The sequence below is a fragment of the Scophthalmus maximus genome, chromosome 3 (assembly GCF_022379125.1).
Source record: "Scophthalmus maximus strain ysfricsl-2021 chromosome 3, ASM2237912v1, whole genome shotgun sequence".
Classification (NCBI taxonomy): Eukaryota; Metazoa; Chordata; class Actinopteri; order Pleuronectiformes; family Scophthalmidae; genus Scophthalmus; species Scophthalmus maximus.
In genome coordinates, this window is record NC_061517.1 from 30,289,473 (window position 1) to 30,309,047 (window position 19,575).

The 19,575-nt window shown below is 41.9% G+C and overlaps 1 protein-coding gene across 1 annotated transcript in view; it reads right to left on the reverse strand.

Annotated features, from left to right (window-relative positions):
• plch2a (phospholipase C, eta 2a) overlaps positions 1–19,575 on the reverse strand; it is a 77,668-nt gene that overhangs the window by 34,614 nt on the left and 23,479 nt on the right. The window contains exons 6-9 of the mRNA XM_047330959.1: positions 12,779–12,949; positions 6,300–6,393; positions 4,846–5,049; positions 2,517–2,637 (exon numbers count right to left, since the gene is read on the reverse strand). Of these exons, the coding sequence (XP_047186915.1) occupies positions 2,517–2,637; positions 4,846–5,049; positions 6,300–6,393; positions 12,779–12,949 (590 nt within the window). The remainder of the gene's footprint in view (positions 1–2,516; positions 2,638–4,845; positions 5,050–6,299; positions 6,394–12,778; positions 12,950–19,575) is intronic.

A 19,575-nucleotide genomic window follows, 5' to 3' on the forward strand; every position in this document is an offset into this window, starting at 1 on the left:
CAATAAAGTGCAACTCAATAAAGCCCTTACAACACTCCCCCTTGCTTTACATTTGATGTAGATAAACAAAATTTGGTAGACACGTGTATCACATCAAGACCTATTTATGTATATTCAAATGTATATCAGATACTTCTGAGTAAACATTTGAAATTACATTTTAATCAATACCTCCCACCTATGGTCTAGTGTCTAAAACCAGCCTTAAAGATCAGCCACATTGAGGCAGACTCCTCATCCACAACATAGAGACTGTGTTCATTCCCAGTCCCCGTCAGATGGAAGCCTTTAATCCCAATTTTGTCCCTGTCAGCCGTCTGCAGAGCCTTTTTTTATTCAGTCTGACTGCTCTTTGATGTTGAACACAGCCTTTCACCCTGCTCCTTTTCAGCCAATTAAATGTGGAATATGGTGGCCACAATTCTGTTTTTAAACTCACACACTGAGGGTGAATATAACAAAACAAGCATTTCTTTTTGATTTTACTTGAAGAGACATGATCTAAAAATAGAGATTTTCTCTGCTTTTTCTAGACTGTGTGCGTGTTGCTGGGATAATCGCCCTGTGATGCTGTGAGGAGGAGGAAGAGGTGGAAGAGAATGGTGTCTGTGCGTATGCTTTCTTTTCTCTGTCCGCATGCTGCACATGTTGCAGTTGAGGAGATACAGTATACATGTGTGTGTCTGTAGACACAAATTGAAGGAAAGACAAATGAGTCAAGCAACATAACAAATGCAGGACACGGGCTTATGTGATGTGAATCACTTGTTCTGGCCTTAGATCTCAACCCATCACATCATCTGTTGGGTGACGTGTTAAAGATGGTTCACACATACAGAGGAAGTTGGGACAGCCAAAGGCTAATATTCCTTTTGAATGGGACCTGCAGCAGCAGCTGAGCAGCAGAGGTGTAAAAAGGAGCTATGTTGAAATACAGGGGCGAGTTGAGGAAGGCTAAAAATGTCCTGCGAACAATAACCAAGGGAGAGCCACTTGTGTTCTTTCTAATGCCCAAAGAAGACGAGCACAGAGTTGTTTTCTACTCCACTCCACAAGAGGAGGGATCGCTTGGATACTATTCTCTATTCAGGAAACAAACTGTGCAACAGTACAATATCGAACGCAAAAGACAAGACTGACAACAGACAATCTAAAAAGTAACATTAGCAAATGATACAAAAAAATACACTAACATCTCGCTTTCACTTTCACTAGCTGTCACACTTAAACCTGTGAAGTCTCAGTCTTCAAAAAATCTCCCTGCAACTATGACATCAATTCTGTGTCTGTCTACATATGCATTTATGCAAAAAATCTAGTCAACAGTGAAATGATTTTACTCATTATATACATATGTACATATAGTATATAGGGCTGCAACGACGCATCGATTACGTAAATTCGTCGATTTGCATGGAATGCGTCAATGCGTCGCACTGTTTATGTCCATCCCCAGTGGTCTAGGCGAGTTCCAATGAAACAGAGTTGATCGCAGGGCTGAATGTGCGGTGCAGGTTACAGTCTGTCTGTTCATGAATGCCACAGCGTCTAAAGACGAATGTGAAGTATTTTACCGCTGTTGAGGAAGTAAACGGGTTGAGTCCCGGTGGGAGCGAGACACTTCAGCCATGGATAATCTCCTCTGGAGGAAATTCAACAAACTCAGATACTCACCTCACGCGAGTTAAGCAACGCGAAAATATGAGCCAAACATAAACTATGTCTTACTTTTAATGCCACCACGATTAGTTGTGTTTTGATCCATAAATCCGCTCCCGTTCGCACAAAGGCTACCTGTACTACCCTACTGGGTGCTCTGATGTCATTGCAACACAACAAAGAGTGTCGATAGAGAGAGACAAACACCCGTCTTTGTTATAAAACCGCTGCATTTAGATGGACATGTCACTGGCTTGTCGGCCACTTGGTCCTGAGATGCCCACTGAGGGCGACCATGTCCCAATCAAGCCTGTAACTTTGCTCTGCTTCACTTTATCAGCATGAAATTTGGATAATAATGGAGATAATGTTCAGATGTTGTGCTAAGGATTGTGTATGGAAGTCGGTTTTTTTTGCTTAATCTGCATTATTACATTGTAAATAGTATGCTACTTTTTTAGGCGAAAATGAAATCTTTTCTTTATGCTTTGTTCCATCTTGATTTACTCTGACCCATATATCTATATTTATTATTTATTTATGCTAAGTTAACCAAAGGATTAATCGACTAAACAGAAAATAAGCATTAAATTAATCGAAATAATAATTGTTAGATTAATCGATAAAAAATAATTATTAGCTGCAGCCCTAATAGTATATCAACCAATTAGAGAATGCCTACAACCAGACACATATCAATCAAATGTAAAGAAGCATATTACATGTATTAAACCCATCTGATCAGGCAAATGTATTCCAAGTGTCACTTTTTCTCAGGTGTTTGTTTGTGTGTGTTTGTGTGTGTGTGTGTGTTTGAGTATATGTGTGTGCGTGCATGCATGCATGTATAAACATACTCGTTCTTTACGAAGGCGTACTTGTTGATGGTCTCAATGACGTCTTTGAAGAGAATCTTGGAAGTGAGGGTGTAGCCGTGATGGACGATGGGCTCACCGTCCTGACCATCCCAACAGTCGACTGTGGATACGAGATAAAGAGAAGACACAGTATGATCAGCACCTATTAATCTAAGTTATTTTCAAGTGTCCTGACCCATTCATCCAGGTCATAGTTATCCACGAAGGCGTTGAATCAGTAGCAACTGGACTTGGTTGTAGTTTTCTGAAGACGTTTCACCTTCATCCAAGAGGCTTCTTTAGTTCTAACTAAGTTGTGGTGAATCCCAGGTATACAACCTCTGTGGGGTGAGGGCAGTGTTAATGGTCCAGACTGTTTATACGACTGTGGGTGAAACTGTTATAACAAGGCTTGTTAGAGTCGTTGGATACACCTGTGTCCACCCAGTTTTTGAAGAAGTTAAATTGTTGTTAAGTCTCCTGGGAAGAGATAAATGCTGTACAACGCTGTCCTTTCATCTCTACAACCAAGTCCAGTTGCTCTTAAATCAACACCCTTGTGGGGCACCATTAGGTCCAAGTATGCAGATTTAACAAAACTGTGTAGCTGACCTTCAACATGTTGTATATGTTGCTTGGGACTCAGGCCACATAGATTTCTGCTGGCCTCAGTCCTCAGCAGAGATAGCAGTGGTGAACTTTTTACACAAGATAATGCCAGACATCCCCCACCATGTTTTACTTTCTTCTTCACTCACAACATACATTGTACTTAAATATGTGGCAGACAGAGACATGTTGAAAAACCAACTATTCAATTATGTGTTTTTTGCCAAAGCTCAGATATAACTCTTAATTCTATACCACGATGGTAAACGGTTAATTTACTATATTTATATAGCGCTTTTCGAGTGTTATTTACCACTCAAAACGTTTTACAGTACAAGTCACATTTTCCCATGCATACAGATTCATGTACGGCTGTCGTAAACCACACTTTTTTTAATATTCATACACTGTCGGAAGAGCAGTCAGAGGCACTTTAGGGTTAAGTGTCTTGCCCAAGGACACATCTGCATGTGGACTAGGGGAAGCTGGGATCGAACACCCAACCTAATAAAATCCAATACAATGAAGATTCAATACATGTATTTATTTCCTCTAGATGCATGAAGAAGTTGCAAAAAAAACATGCAGCTCTACAGGAATACTGTGGGGATGGGCATGGGAATGATTCAGAAAAATATAGTGTGGTACAGTTACTTTATTTTTCTGTCACCCGAGTGTCATAGAGAAAAGAATATATCATGCACAGACGAATGAATCATGTTGTTAAATTGCAACATGCCATGTCCACTGACAACAGTTGATTCTGATTGGCTGGCATCAACTACACAGATTCATTGTAGGTAACAATTGCAAGTATGAAACAGTCAGTATCTTGACGTTTGTTTTACTATGTGGTGACTAAGAATCTAGTTTAAAAGGCAAAGCAAAGAATATGTAATTTACAATGGGGATATGGCTCCAAGTTCGTAAAACTTTGTTTGACTTCACAGTGTTAACTCAGTGTTAATAAGACTGACTGAAGATGGCAACTTAACTTAAACCTAAAGTTTAAAGACAGTTCAAAGTTAATGTCAATGTGTGTGTGTGTGTGTGTGTGTGTGTTTTTTCACAGTATTCTGTGACCCTGATTCTGTGATGTCTAGTAAAACAACATGTTTACCTTAAGCTAACATTAAGTGCAGTGATGATTTATTTATCGGCTGTCTGAGTATAATTCATATTATTTCCCCTGCAGCTGTTATTCTATCCTCTATGGTTTAGGTATGATGCCGAGTTAAAGATATTGGAAGCAAACCGTCTGAACCCTCTCAGGTGTCTTTCTGCATTAAATTTATGATGCTGCACCCTACTTCACCTTCAGGATGAAATTTTTCATTTCAATTTAATCAGTGCACTAAACATCTCCCCAGTGGTAGAGATTTAAGATGCTTTTTGGCAAACCATAGGCACAATGATGGTTTTTTGATGTGCAGTCCGTTCATAATTGTAATTAACATGAAGATCTGAACATATTTTAAGGAGTAATTAATCATAAAAGCAGGTAATTCCAATGGTTCACTTAATATTTAGTATTGCCACTTCATCTTTTTGTAAATAAGAAACCTCCAATTCCTCACCAAATAAAGTAACTTAAATTTGATTTCAAAAGCAACATTATTTGTGAATCCTGTGCTAAGCAGAGCCTGTATACTGGAAGAGAATGTACAGAGTTGTACTGTGAATTTCTCCATCAGTGTAGATTCCACGTGTCTGTGCTGACCTTCGACACAGCGACAGCCAGCCTGCAGCACCCAGGCGTACATGTCCACCCTGGACTGTGACATCAGCTGGTCACCCATCAGGTATGTGTTGTGTGAGGAGGCGATGAAGTAGTTGCACAATGGTTGGTTCAAATCTTGGTTCACATTGTAGTGTTCTGGGTTGAAGATGTCCCCAGCTGGGCTCCGCATGAAATTCGTAAAACCTGAAAGAAAGTTTGAAAAAAAAGTGCTTTTCACACAGGTTCATCCAACTTTTTTTTATTTCTTCTCTAAAATCTGCTTCTACTAGTGTAGCTTGACACATGGTCCACTGTGGGTTGGAGTAAATGGCCCATTGTCCAGTATGAATTCAGAATGAAACGACAGTGATTCAATGTTCATCAAATTCTACATTTTACCAACAATTGTTGAAGAGTAAATTGAGAGTGTATTATTTATGTAACCAATAAAACACAAATATAACATCAGGGCACATTAATAATAGAAAATTTATATTTTTATTATTATGGTAACTAATGTGAACAAATACGGAATGGGGTACTTCCAATCATTCCCTGCTCTAGCTATTTACCCTCTATTAGCTGTGAAATACTGAGAATTAGGGACATGGTTATGAAAAAAAAAGAGGAGAGAGATTTAAACAATGAAGTTGAACAACTTTAACAAAATGTAAGTCCCAATTTTGGCAATATTATGACAAAGTCATAGTTTTTGATAAAAAAATATTGTCATGTAGGATGCGATGCGATGTTTTTAAATGGATTATATTAGATGTTAATGTTTTTGCATTTAATTTTATTAGAGCTGACATAATATTGTGTTCTCAATCCCTACAGTCATGAAAGTAAAACTCCTAATCAAATCATATTCCAACCAAAATCTGAAAATTCATTGAAATAACAATTTACTTCTCAAATTATTTGGATTTAGTTTTTAAAATCAAAAATTTTGACTCAATGTTCTGTAAAAAGAAACAAGCTTAAGAATAATATTTCCTCTCTGTATCAACCGCAGGAATTTAAATTATCAATTTGTGGATTGAAGTCTTTATAAAAGAATTCTTGCCAGTGACATCAATTCCCGCCAGGGAACCGAATGGAAGCTTTTCTTAGTAGCATAGAAATACTGATAGTACTTATTTCATTCATATTCTCTGGACAAAAGCATGAAATGTAATTCATTATTCTGGAAAAAACCTTAAGGACTCCTTGAACAGTTACAGAAAAAAACAGAAGCTACAACAGCTTCCACGGGCAACACTGAGCTGGAAGATCAACAATTTCAACACAAACTGCACAGAAATTCTGAACTAAAAGGAAATTATTTGCAGTGGGCCATATTAAGAGTATTTGATTTGTAGAAAGCCTCAATGAAAAGTCCCATTGCACATAGAAAAAAACTAACCAACGTTTAGTAAGAACTGGATGAAGACTTGAAATCAAAGTGGACTTACCATCAATTCCTAAAGCTCCTTCTCTCTGGTTCAGAGAACACGGCTCAAATTTTTTGATGATCTCCAGACAATGGTCCTTGGTCACCTTGGTCATCTAAAAAGAATGAAAATGTGTCAGACAATATTAATATGCATGCACTAAAACAGAATAATAATACATATATTTCTTGTAATGAATGGATGTATCAGGTTTGGTAGGAAAATTAAGCTTCAAGGACTCCCTATATGTCATTTCTCTTTTCATCCTGGCTGCAAAATCCAGCTGTTTGTCTAGTGGCTGCTTTCTAAAGCCATCTAATTGGTCAGTCAGATTCCCTTTTCTGTTAATCATTCATATGGGGTGTGGCCCACCATGTCTCTGCCCTCAGCTGGGATTTCCTCACACTGTGTCAGTGTACTTGTGACACTCAAAAGCATGTGAGAGTATGGGGCTTTAGCTTGGTGACCACAGGGTTATATTCTTTGTAGAAAATTATTTCCCTCCACACTTCTGTAGCACTCTGGAGGCTGAGCGGTACAATGTGTTAGTGCAGTATCTACATTCTGTGTTTATATGGGTTATATGACAATTCTTTTTTGGGATAGAATAATCAGTAAAAAATGTACAAATCAACCACCGTTTTCTTTGTACTACTATTTTGCCCTTTAGTTGTCCAAAAACTATTGAAATCACATAATGAGGCAACCATTGTACAGGGTGACATATTCTTTGATTCTCACACACACACACACACACACACACACACACACACACACACACACACACACACACACACACACACACACACACACACACACACACACACACACACACACACACACACACACACACACACACACACACACACACACACACACACACACACACACACACACACACACACACACACACACACACACACAAATACAGACATCTAGAAAAAATTTAAAGATTGAAATTGAAAAAACCCATGATAATGCATAAAAATATCAGAAGGATATCAAAACGAAATAAAATAGCGAGTAAAGCAAATGACACAAAATTTGCGTTATCCAGGTCGCACCATTTGTGTCTCCTGGCACAAGTAGAGAGAAATTTCGCGTCACACGCATTGACTCACATCATCGTGTTCGGTGTAAACACAGCATAAGGATTGATTGAATTTAAGGGGACTGTGGGGTGTTGTTGGGGTATACGCTCTGCATAGTGCAATTATAGTTGTTGTTGTGCCTGTTGGTGACGATAAAAGAAATGTCAGGGATCACTTAAGTCAGAAGAATTCCTCTACTGGGAACAGTGACTGTTTGAACAAAAAATCCCTGTAATGCATCCAGTATGTAGTTTTTGAGAATTTGAGTCTGGACCACAGTTGGAATGACCCATAAAAAGAAGGCCCCTGAGCACGACACCAATACGCACATCCACCGTGAAGAAAGACAGCTGTCTCCAAGGCCTCGGCTCGAGGACACATGGTGCAGACACCGTTACTCTGCAGTATCTTTGGCACAAGTGGTCCAGTCTGAGAGATGCCACCCAAAGCTGGAAATCTCTCATATACAGGCTGCTTAACTTCACTTTCAGCAGCGAGGTCAGTTCATCAAAGCAGCAATAGGGGCAAAATGTGAACTACAGTACTGCACGTTAAAGATCTTTACTTGAGGTGCTTGTGCTAATCTCACGGGTAACCGGTAACCCTACTCCGTCCTCACTGTCTCTCTCTCTGCCTCTCCTCGGGGGCGTGTCGCTCCTTCGTTGTGTCTTGTTGTGTCAAAATAAAAGCCCTCGTGGCAGAGTCATGAAATTGCGACATTTAATACAATTCTCAAGCAGCGGTGGCAATATTTGTGCAAAATGAACTTAGAGGACAGCAAGGCTTCTGAGAGAAATGTTATCTAAAAGTTTTGACACCGTTTGTGAGCCGCGGCTGCGACACAGCAAAGAGAGGATTGAAGCAGCGGGACTACCTGTCAACAAACACAATGGCAATTATTGAGGTCAGTGGAAATGATCAAGTTCATTTTCATGTATCGTACGATAAGTCGATAGTGTAATTATCGCGACAGGCCTACGTACGTGACCCAGCAAGTCGTCCAGATAAGTGGCCAGGCAAAAACCCTGCTCCCTGAGGGGGGCTAAACCCGGCTTTATGCATTTCACAAACACCCTTGGGCTCAATGACAGGCCAAATGGGAATACTAGGTACTCGTACCCTGTGTCCTGAAATGCGAAACTCAAATATTTCCTGTTTGGAGGATAAATGAGAATGTGAAAGTATGCATCTTTCAGATCGATCAATGTAAGCCAATCGCAAGGGTGGAAGCAGGGCTGTATGTGTGCGTTTTCGAAACTTGTATCGCCTGAGATAATATGTGGGGGTCCAGGATGGTTAGTATGCCGCTTCCCCCACCTTCTTTGGGACCAGCAAATACCTAAAACAGAAACCCCCTAGCCTCTGCTGGTGTGGCACTATATGTATGGTATTTTTGTTTAACAAAGCAGCTATTTCCTCCCGGAACACCCGGGCTTACTCACCCTGGGCATGGGAAGCAATGAGACAGCTGAAACGGGGAGGCACTGTGGGGAATTGAAGTCTGTAGCCTCTGGCTCATGTCCTCAATACCTACATTGACACCGTGCATGCTTTCCAACTCTCTATCCGTAAAGTTAGAGGAAAGTAAAGATCTGTTTGGCCCACACGATCTTTGGGAACCTGCTCCAGCTGCACAATGTTGCCCTCTGGCGGCGGACAGTGTGCTGTGCAGCCGGGTACTTCTGTGCATGCGCAAACTGATAGACCCGGGACAGATTGAGTGGGCCGCTTCACCACGGGGGGGGCATTGCCTCCCCCTCGTGGTGTTATGGGGAAAAACACAATGTTTTGCAACTTGTGGCGCTGAACAATGCCACAGCTGAACAAAGTCTCTTCTCCTCTTGGCTGGAACACATGAGCTGAGCTCCAGGCCCACACGTTGCCAAAAATGGTTAGGGGTGGCACTGGGGGATTCCTCCCCGGACACACTGAATAGCTGGACTGCCAGGGAATGGCTGGCACGCTCATGGTGGGGTGGACCGCTAAGACGCCTTCTTCCTCCGCCTGGCCTGACCAGTCTGAGTCGAGGGGTGGTTGAACAGCTTCTTAGGCGCCCACACTTGGTATCTGAGCCTTGGGCTACTTGGGGATGTGGAAGGCAGGGGGGGGGCACTCCTGGTGGCAACCTGGGCGAAAGTGCGCCTAGGTTGCACCTGGATCACAGTCCAGGTGTTTTCCATGGGAGACAAAGCTGTAAGGCTTCGTCCTCCTTTTTCTTTGCTTCGCACCGCTTTTGCATGGAAGCTAAAGAATGTCCTTAATCTGACAAGTTCAGATGAAGCCATCTCGCTCTCTCTTGTAACACCAACATTGACATGCATTTCCCGCTGCCTGCACAGCCCAGCGCTGGACATGCAGGCAGATATCTGCGATTGTGGTAATTTCGTCCCACACATGTTTTGGGCATATATGCCATATCATTGAAAAGCTCCGCTTGATATGCTGACAACATGGAGGTGACGTTGAGAGCCCTCGTCGTCAAGGCTGCCGCCTTTCACCCGGAGGTGGAAGGTCTGGATGAAGAAGCTTACAACTGTGGGTGAAGATGTCCTGCCACCAGTGGCTCCATGGACTGCATGCGGGCCATGGCTTGCATATTCATCCCTTCAAAATTCAAGGAAGATGTACCTAGAATAGGGGCCTGCTGGTGAAAGGGTTCTCTTTCCAGGAGACAGTGAGTTCCTCCAGGAGCTCTTGGAACAACGGGAGAAGCTGTCTTGCAGCCCGCTTGGCTTGGGGTAATTTCTTCTCCCCGTAGCGGGACCGCGGGGTCAGCGTTGAGTCGAGGATGTGCATCCTCCCCAGCATCTTTAGCAGCGGAGAGCCAGAAGAGCAGAACATTTTGTGTTAGAGGTACGAATGATGAATAAACATCATCATCGTCACCCTCCAACACAAGAAAAATGTCGCTGTCTCACTCTACCTCCTCATCGTAATCCAACGAGAGAGGTCTACCCTCGGGGGTGAAACCGGTGAGGACAGGGTCTCTCTCAGAGAGGCTAGCCTGGTGGGCTAATCTCCGATGCAGGCTCTTTGCTGTGAAGCGAGTGCAGTGAGCGCACAAGCCAGGGATGCTGATGGCTGCACATAGGGCATGTTCCAGCCCGAGACATGCCGAGCAGTCCTGGTGTGTGTCTTTGCCGGAGATTTTGTATCCACAGATGCACAGACAGGTGGGATCCCCTTGCTCCATGGAAGGCAGCTTGGCAGCTGTATCCATTTAGCTTAGTTTATCTAGCTCCCGTGGTGTGAGCAGGCAGTGAGGTGACTGCGGGCTCCCGGTGCAGTTAGCTTGCTAGGTGGAGCGAAGATAACGCGCTAGTTAGTTAAAATAAAATGATCCTGCTGTTTGGAGACAGACCGGAATAAAAGCAAGTACCTACCTATGGTGAAGGCAGTTGGACCGGAGTTTTTGAACTAGCACCCTGCGAAAGATGTGTAAGCTTCGGTCTAAGGACAGTTAAGCTAGTACCAAACAGAGGTCAGTAAGTAGCTTGCTCCTTGAAGCGAGAAGAGGTAATTTTGGGTCAACCGATTCAAGGCACAGGGTCTTGACCCAAACGTCATGACTACCAGCCAATCAGGGCTGGCATAATAGTACAAGTGCTTCTGTGATTTCGCAAGGAGGCGTATCCCATAGTGAGACATCAAAACAAATACTATGAAAGATAAGGATTATTATTGAATGTCTTATCTGTACATCCATCTGAACACCTACCTGCCAAACACAGAAGAAGGCATTATCAATGGAAAAAACAACATGCGCAGACCTACATACTGCTGGAGGTAGGGACCATAACCCTTGTTTCTACATAAAGGTCAGAAAGGTCAGTAGAAACCAGTTCCCACCACAGAGACATGAAAGTGGATGCAGAAAGCTCTGACAAACAGGTGGCGAAACAACACTTGGGTATGTTTGAATATGTGCCGGTTATAAAAATGGTGAGGCCACTCTACATTACAAATAACATTCATTTCTTTTGTAGACTTCACACTCTCCTTAGTCTGAGGCGGTAATGCAAAACACAAAACCCCATTGAGTAAGGTAGCTCCAGTCTGGGATCATTGGTAAAAGCAGCTTGAACTTGTAAACTTGCTAGTGGATAAGCATTTTCAGCAGATTTGGCACCAAAGCCATTATTATTATTTGGCTGACTGTGCCAGAATTACCTGCCATTGCTCTACTTGCAGACTGCTGTTGAACAGCTCCAGACCAGCAACTTCTGATGTTTAGAGGTGCATTAAGCTGGTGATCCAGGTAAAATGTTTATATAGGTTGTAAAAGCATGAATGCGTTATTGACGAGAAATTGTTAATATCATTGAACTGCTTCTGGCTTGCAGAATACATGACCCATTAATGTGTGAAAGTATATTCTGTACGGCCTCACTCATTTAGTGTACTTATCTAGTGGGTTATCAGATCGCCCTGGCATCTCAGTTTTTTTTTTAATTTAACATTTCCTGTGACTACAATAGTAGTTTATTGAATCCAAGGAATCTGGCACAATTGACGGATACTTACACTACTAACTCTAGACCTCTGCAGGTCTAGAGTTAAGGAAGTCATCTATGTTAAAATAGAGAAATCACCCCTCAACAGAGGAGGCAGCCTGAGAGACCATCTTTCTCCCACTTTAAATTCCCACTAAATTGAGAGAGTGTAAAAAAGCCGGAGTCAAATTCCTTGTACGTGTTACTTGGCCAATAAAACCGATTCTGATTCTGATTCTGATTCTGATTCTGATGCTGCATGTCCTTTCATTTCTTCCCAGGAGACTTAGAAACAACTTAACTTATTGTGACCACAATACTTGTGTGGACACAGGTGACTTCAACGACTCTACCAAGCCTCGTTTTAACAGTTTCAATGACAGTCGATCAAACAGGAGCATTAACACTGCCCACACTCCACAGAGGTTAAATACCTGGGATTCCAAGCCTCTTGGATGAAGGTGAAACGTCTTCAAGAAACTACAACCAAGTCCAGTTGCTCCTGATTCAACATCCTTGTGGATAACTATGACCTGGATGAATGAGAAATCTCCACAGACATGGAAGACTAATGATTTAGATGACTCATGTCCTACTTGGATCCATGCTACACTGCCAGGGTATATGTATTTCACTGATGTGTGATCATTGCAGTTCTACTGGTCATTGTATACACATGTCAAAAGCTATGTAAAGGACAAAAGAGCTTTAACTTGTCTTCTTGAGAAAATAAAATTACCATGGTCATAAAAACCTTGAAAGCCACGATGTTAGAAGTGGATGAGAACAGATTCCGTTCAATCTGAGCACCATCACTACAGTCCTCGATCTGAGGTGAGAATTATTCACACATTCCTTTACGTTTTTGTGTGTGTGTGTCCAGCTGTGTTGTTCACAGAGAAATGCAGCTGTTTACCTTCTGCTCCATCTCCAGGAAGCGGGCCAGATCATCTGTGTTGAGGTGGTCTTTGTGATTGCTGTAGGTGAGCATGAGGAGGTACAGGTCCCTGCGTGTTGACATCATCTTGTAGAAGGAGCAGAACTCCTCAAAGCCCAGCGTCCCCTGGTTGTCATCTGTGTCTGCCTCCTAAGCACCAGGAACAAGGAACACTTTGTTTGTTTGGTTCTACGGACATAGCCTGCATCTAAATTTCCCACATTTTCAACAGACTTACAACAACTCCGAAAACTACAAATATGAAATACAGTTCTTCAGGGTTGACTGTCCTTCATATTTCAATACACGTGTGCTTAGAGCCCCACCACCTGAAGCAATAGAGGTAACACAGTTGGGAATAACATTCTGCTACACTGTATCCCCTTTCATTTTTAGAATTTGGTTAATATTCTTAATTCTTAATCCTGATAATATGAGTGTTAGCCATATTTAATTTACTTACATTTTTTGTTTTAGTGTATTGTAATTAACCTACAACTTTTTAAATAATTTTAATATAACTACTACCCCACTAGTTTTCAGCTCATATTAAAACAATATGTACAAAGTCAGCCTATAATAAAGCTATATGGTTGCAACGCTATGGATGTGTACTAAAACCAGGTAAATGATAATAATTTGAATTTATTAAGGATAGCGCCTTGACACACATCATCATAAATAAATGTAATAATCATGGTGAAAGTGATAAAATTGAAAGCATGAACATGAAGTTTTTAAATGAGAAAAAAAACATGTCTTGAAGCAGTGAAAAGAGGTAATTGATCTCAGAGAGGGGGGGAGATTATTCCAGTCGGATGGAGTTTTATGTTTAAATGACCTGCGACCAATTTCCTTTAAGATTCTGGGAATAAAAAAGAAGGAATGTTGAATGTGTCTGAGAGGATATAAAGAAATGTATTGAACCAAAAGCTGTTAAAAATAGAAAGGATGATAAAAGTGAACACATTTGAAAATAAACTGAATCCAGTGAAATTGCCTTCTTGATCTAAGCTGCAGCCAATTGAGTGATTCGTACAAAAAACAATGGTGAGTTCTGAATGGACAGCGTAAAATAAATCTTCATAAAGAGTTAAACATAAAGAGAACATAACATTAAGGGGCCTGATGTGGGTGTCGGAGATGTTAAGATATATAATGTCGGCATAATCAATGATGGGTACTAAAAAAAACAGTTAATTGACTGGTAAAGTGAGCAGAGACAAACATAAGTTATTTTAATAATAGAATCAATATGTTGTTTAAAAGAAAGTTCAGGATCAATCCAGAGACCAAGGTAGGAAGAGAAGTGTGGTGTTTGAATGGGAAAGATGTTAGCACTGTTATATCCTATTCATACCTGTAGGGGGCGCGGGAGTGCTGAAGTGTATGTTTGTAACCAGGAGTTGTAGAAGAAGACGGCCTGTGTCTGTGAGAGCAACAGACATGTTGATGTTGCCTGTACGCCTGCTATTAAAATAGCCATGTTCGCATGCATTTACTCTGTCGTTTTTCATATATATTCCTACACAGTCTGTTGAAACAACAGACTTTTGGAAACGAGGATGTGATATATTATGTGAAAAGAGTTTTTGAAAAGTGAAAACTCCGTCGAGATGAGAGGACGCATGTGGCGAAAATGGTGACGGCATTCGGGAAAAGACCTTCATTTTGACGAAAATTAAGAATCTGATGCCTATTTGGAAAGGCTAGAGCAATTCTTCGTACCAAACGGTCTGACTTATGGTGATGATGAGGCAAAAGCTGTGTTCCTGCCAGTAGTGGGCAGAAAGAACCACAGCCTGCTTATGGAGTTAAATGAAAAAATGCGCGCACACTTTGTGCCATAGACAAACTTCATTGTAGAAAGGTACCAGTTCAACACGAGAAACCAGAGAGAAGACGAGTCCATAAGTGAGTACATGGCAAGTTTAGGGAAGCTAGCAGCTACTTCCAAGTTTGGGGCATTTTTAGACGATGCACTCAGAGACAGAGTTGTGTGCGGAGTTAAAAGTGCAGAACTCCGTGACCGCCTGCTAAATTCCACCCACATAAAAGATGTGACACTGGCCGTTGCTTATGATATTGCAGACCAAGTGGGCCAAACACCTGGATGCTACAGTCCAAGCTGAGGATGACTGCGACCGGGATAAAGGCCAAGAGATGCGGGCGGCAGCGGAAAAGAGCGTGTTGAGCCTTCCCAATCCCAACGGTCAGCCTGAGGATGACGTTTCACAGGAGATGGAGTGCAGCGCCCCGTGATAGAACATCTCCAACATCCTGCTGCACACATTGAAGGATCTCAGCTTCCTCAGCAAGTAGAGTCTGCTCATCCCCTTCTTGTATAACCTGAGAGTTTTTAGGAGCTTTGTAACAGATACCCAGGGGTGTTTCAGCCCAGTCTAGGGAAGGTGACAGGGATCAAAGCTAAACTCCATGTCATGGCAGGGGCCATTCCCAGGTTTTGCAAACCACACTCTGTGCCTTACGCACTTAGGGACGCAGTCGAAGCGCATTTAAACAAAATGGAGGCTGATGGGGTTATTACACCTGTTAATTTCAGTGAATGGGCTGCACTACTGTAAATATCCGTAAAGTTGATCAGACAGTGAGAATCTGTGGGGACTATAAAGTGTCTATCAAGCCATAGCTTGAAGTAGATCAGTACCCCATACCAAAACCACAGGATTTGTTCACAAAACTAGCATTAGGTGAGAGATTAACCAAGCTTGATCTATAACAAGCATATCAACAAGTAGAGCTAAAAGAGAGTTCTAAACAGTACTTGACCATAAACACACACAAAAGGGCTGTACCAAGTAAACAGGCTCCCTTACGGTTTGGCCAGCGCAACTGCAAGTTCTGCAGGGCATAGATGGGGTACTCCGTTATGTGGATGACATATTGATCACAGGACAGGACACAGAAACACACAGGAGAAACCTAGAAGAAGTGCTGGAAAGATTAAAAAAACACAACCTAAGGGTTAACAGAGAAAAATATGCCGTCTTTCAGCACAGTGTATCATATTGGGACATGTCATTGATGCAGAGGGAATTCACCCAATGCAGGAAAATTGTGAAGCTATTGCTAAGGCAGCAGTTCCCACTACTGCCACTGAGCTTAAGTCTTTCTTATCACTGCTGAGTTATTATCTAAAGTTCATTCCAAATCTTTCTACAATAATAGCACCTATGACAGTGTTACTGCAGAAAGATGTTAAGTGGGAGTGGTCAGCATCGCGCCAGAAGGCACAACAGAGTCCTTGTATATTACAACCCAGATCTGCCACTCATACTGGCTTGTGATGCTTCACCAGTAGGGGAAGGTGCAGTGATCTCACACAAGATGCCGGACGGTAGTGAAAAACCAGTAGCTTTTGTGTCTTGAATGCTTACCAGCGCTGAGAAAAACTATTCACAGATAGAAAAAGAAGCACTTGGCCTGGTTTTCGGAGTGATGAAATTTCACGAATATTTGTTTGGTCGTAAGTTCACACTGATAACAGACCATAAGCCATTACTGAAGATCTTAGGTCCAAACACAGGGGTCTCTCCCTTAGCTGCAGCTAGGATGCAGAGATGGTCCCTGATTTTGGCTGCATATACCTATGAGATTCAGTACAAACCATCTGAACAGCATGGAAATGTGGACGCATTATCCAGACTACCAATGACAGACGACAGCTGTCCCAGACCAAACCCAGTGTTCAGAGTGTCTTACTTAGACAGTCTGCCCTTAACGGCAAAAGATATCGCACAGGAAACAGAGAGAGACCTTGTACTAGTAACATATTTTGTCAGTTTGGCCAAACTATGTTCCAGATGAGGCTCTACAACCATCTGCAAAACACAAGTTTGACCTCACTGTGGCAGAGGGCTGTGTACACTGGGGTTTCAGGGTGGTCATCCCAGAAAAGCTACAAAGCAGATTATTGGCAGAGTTACATGACAGCCACTGGTGCATGGTGAAAATGAAGTCTCTTCTACAGAAGTTTATTTTGGTGGCCTACACTTGATGAGGATATAGAAAGTGAGGTAAATCTGTGTGACATATGTAAGCAGCAGTATAGGTTACCTGCCACAGCACCTGTGCATACATTGAAATGGGCTCCATGTCCATGGGAGAGAACATCACTTGATTTTGCAGAAGTCAAAAAGTTGATGTTTATTGTGGTTATGGATGCATATGCTTGTTGGCCTGAAATAATACACATGCCAACCACTACAGCCAGCAAAACTATTGAAGCATTAAGAAACCTGTTCGCCGCATACGGGTTGCCAAAAGAGGTGGTGACAGATATTGGACCTCAATTTACTTTAGGTGGTTTTGAGACATTCGTTAAAATGAATGCTGTTAAACAAATCAAAACTCCAGCTTATCATCCCGCCTCAAAACTTTGAAAGGTCTTTAGCCAAGAACAGAGCAGTGGGTGGCCTTACGTTGCAGCATTGCATTGCTAATTTCTTGTATAGCTACAGGACACATGCCACATACAACAACTAGGAAAACACCAGCAGAGCTGTTTCTTAAAAGACAGGTCCGTACAAGACTTTCCCTAGTGAAACCAGGAGAGTCTCCATCATTTCACACAGGCAGTGTTCCAAAACAGTCAGAGATGAAAAAGAAAGTCTGGTCTTTCTCTATGTGTCAGGCTGTGCTTGTAAAAAACTACAGGGGAGGTGAGAAGTGGTTGAATGGTGTGATAACTGACGTTTTGGGTTCTGTAACATACTTGTTGTCTGTAAATGGAACATGTTTAAAAAGACATGTAAATCAGATGCTGGGTGCAAAGAAAAAGAATGGCATTCCAGAAAAGACTGTGAGTAACACTGAAGGAAACTGTGATTACCATATTGATCCTGGAGAGGACATGAGTTACAATGACACCGTCCATGCTGTCTGTGGGGCGCCTGAGAACCGCCAAAGCTCAGTGGAGACTGACCGAGCTCTGGAAAACACTTCAAGTTCAGGATGCATGGAGCGCCCTAAAGGAATGTGCGCCCTCCTCAACGTTTGGACTTATAGAAAGACAATCAGGAAGAGACTATGTACAAAAAGCCTTGCATGATGGAAATGCACTATTATTTGTATACAAGATTTAAATACCTTGTAGGTGTGCACATTTGTTTGCATTGTTTTTCTTTTTCTGATCCATGATCAATGTTCATAAAGAAGAAAAAAATGTGAAGTCTGAATCTACAGGGGAAAAGATATGAGCACTGTTATATCCTGTGTATACCTGTAAGAGGTGCGGGAGTTCTGAAGTGTGTAACCAGGAGTTGTAGAAGGAGATGGACTGTAACTGACATGCTGATTTTGCCTGTACGCCTGCTATTAAAATAGCCAGGTCGACACAACAAGGAGAAACACAAAACAGCGGTTCAGCAGCCCATGCGACTATATGCGACACTCGACTACCGCTTAACGGTAGGAGAAGAAAAACAAAACAAAAAACAAACTTTTTATGGTGAAAACCACCATGTTAAGTCAGCGCTTTAGTTCGGTTAAATATAAATGGAGTTCCCGTTGAAGAACAACTCATTTCTTTCACGAGCAGCTCGGAGGATCTTTACTTTATCCTCAAAGTGTGCCAACTTTATCAAGATTGATCTCGGGCTGGATCTCTCATCCTGTCAGACAGAAGGAGTACGATGAGCCCTCTCGATAGCAGGCGGCGAAGGAAAGTTATCATAAAACGGAGAGTTGCAGACCTGCTCCGATTCTCCAGATCATCAACCTTCTCCATAAGGTAGGCTTTATCCATATCCAGTTTATTTATGTGAACAGAGACATCAGTTAAATTGTCCTCATTAGCTCCGACACGCTGCTCCAGTTGTGCAACATGATCTCTCAATGTGGAGCTCACAATGCGATTCAATTTGGAAAGAATGGGATCAACTTTGGACTCAGAGTATGAGAACATGTCAGTTTTTACCATCTGAATAGACTCGGAAAGTTTCGTAATCACGTTGATGAACTGGTCCATTGTTCGGCAGCTTGGCATGGAAGTTAAAACAGTGAGAACCCACGTAATCCGTCCTTAAGTGAACACAAATGAGCCACTAGAAGATCAATAGCTATGTCTAGCCTTCTATGAAATACCAGCTCAAAAAACAGCTCACTCACTCTGTGGCCATTTTGTTTCTCTGGGATACCACTGCAGTAGGTCACACAATGAGCTGTGCAATCCTTGCCTCAGTTCACTGAGGCAGTCTGTGACCTGCTCCATACACCAAGCAGGACTGGAGGCAGCCACTCCCTTAGGGCAATGATGTCTGTGCTAGTTGGAGCTTGGCCTCTGAGCAGCTTGGTTCACACTGGCCTTAGAACGGTGCCATAGAGAGTAACACATATGTAAAATGACTGTGTTTCTCCTTTCACAGCATTATTATTTGACTATAAAATATGTTTGTACAACAATTTCAGTGTGGGAATACTTTAATAAAGTACTTCAAATAAAAATGTCTGGGTTACAGTTCAATTTTGTTTCATCATGTTTTTTTAGGAGATGCACCCAAAGTAGCATTTGGTCCCCTGCCCTAAGAGCTACCCACCTTGTCACAGTAATACTTGTCACATAATTTCATTGTTTTAGGTTTAAATCCATTCCTCCATAATTGTATTGACTGTGGATTCGTCACATTTGACCTATAACTAAACCACTTACTAAAGTGAGTATTGGCACCAATAATCACTCCATCAAATAACTGTAGATATGTCCACAGTGACAATTTCTGCATCTTTATGAAGAAGACAAAAGACGAGGTTGTGGT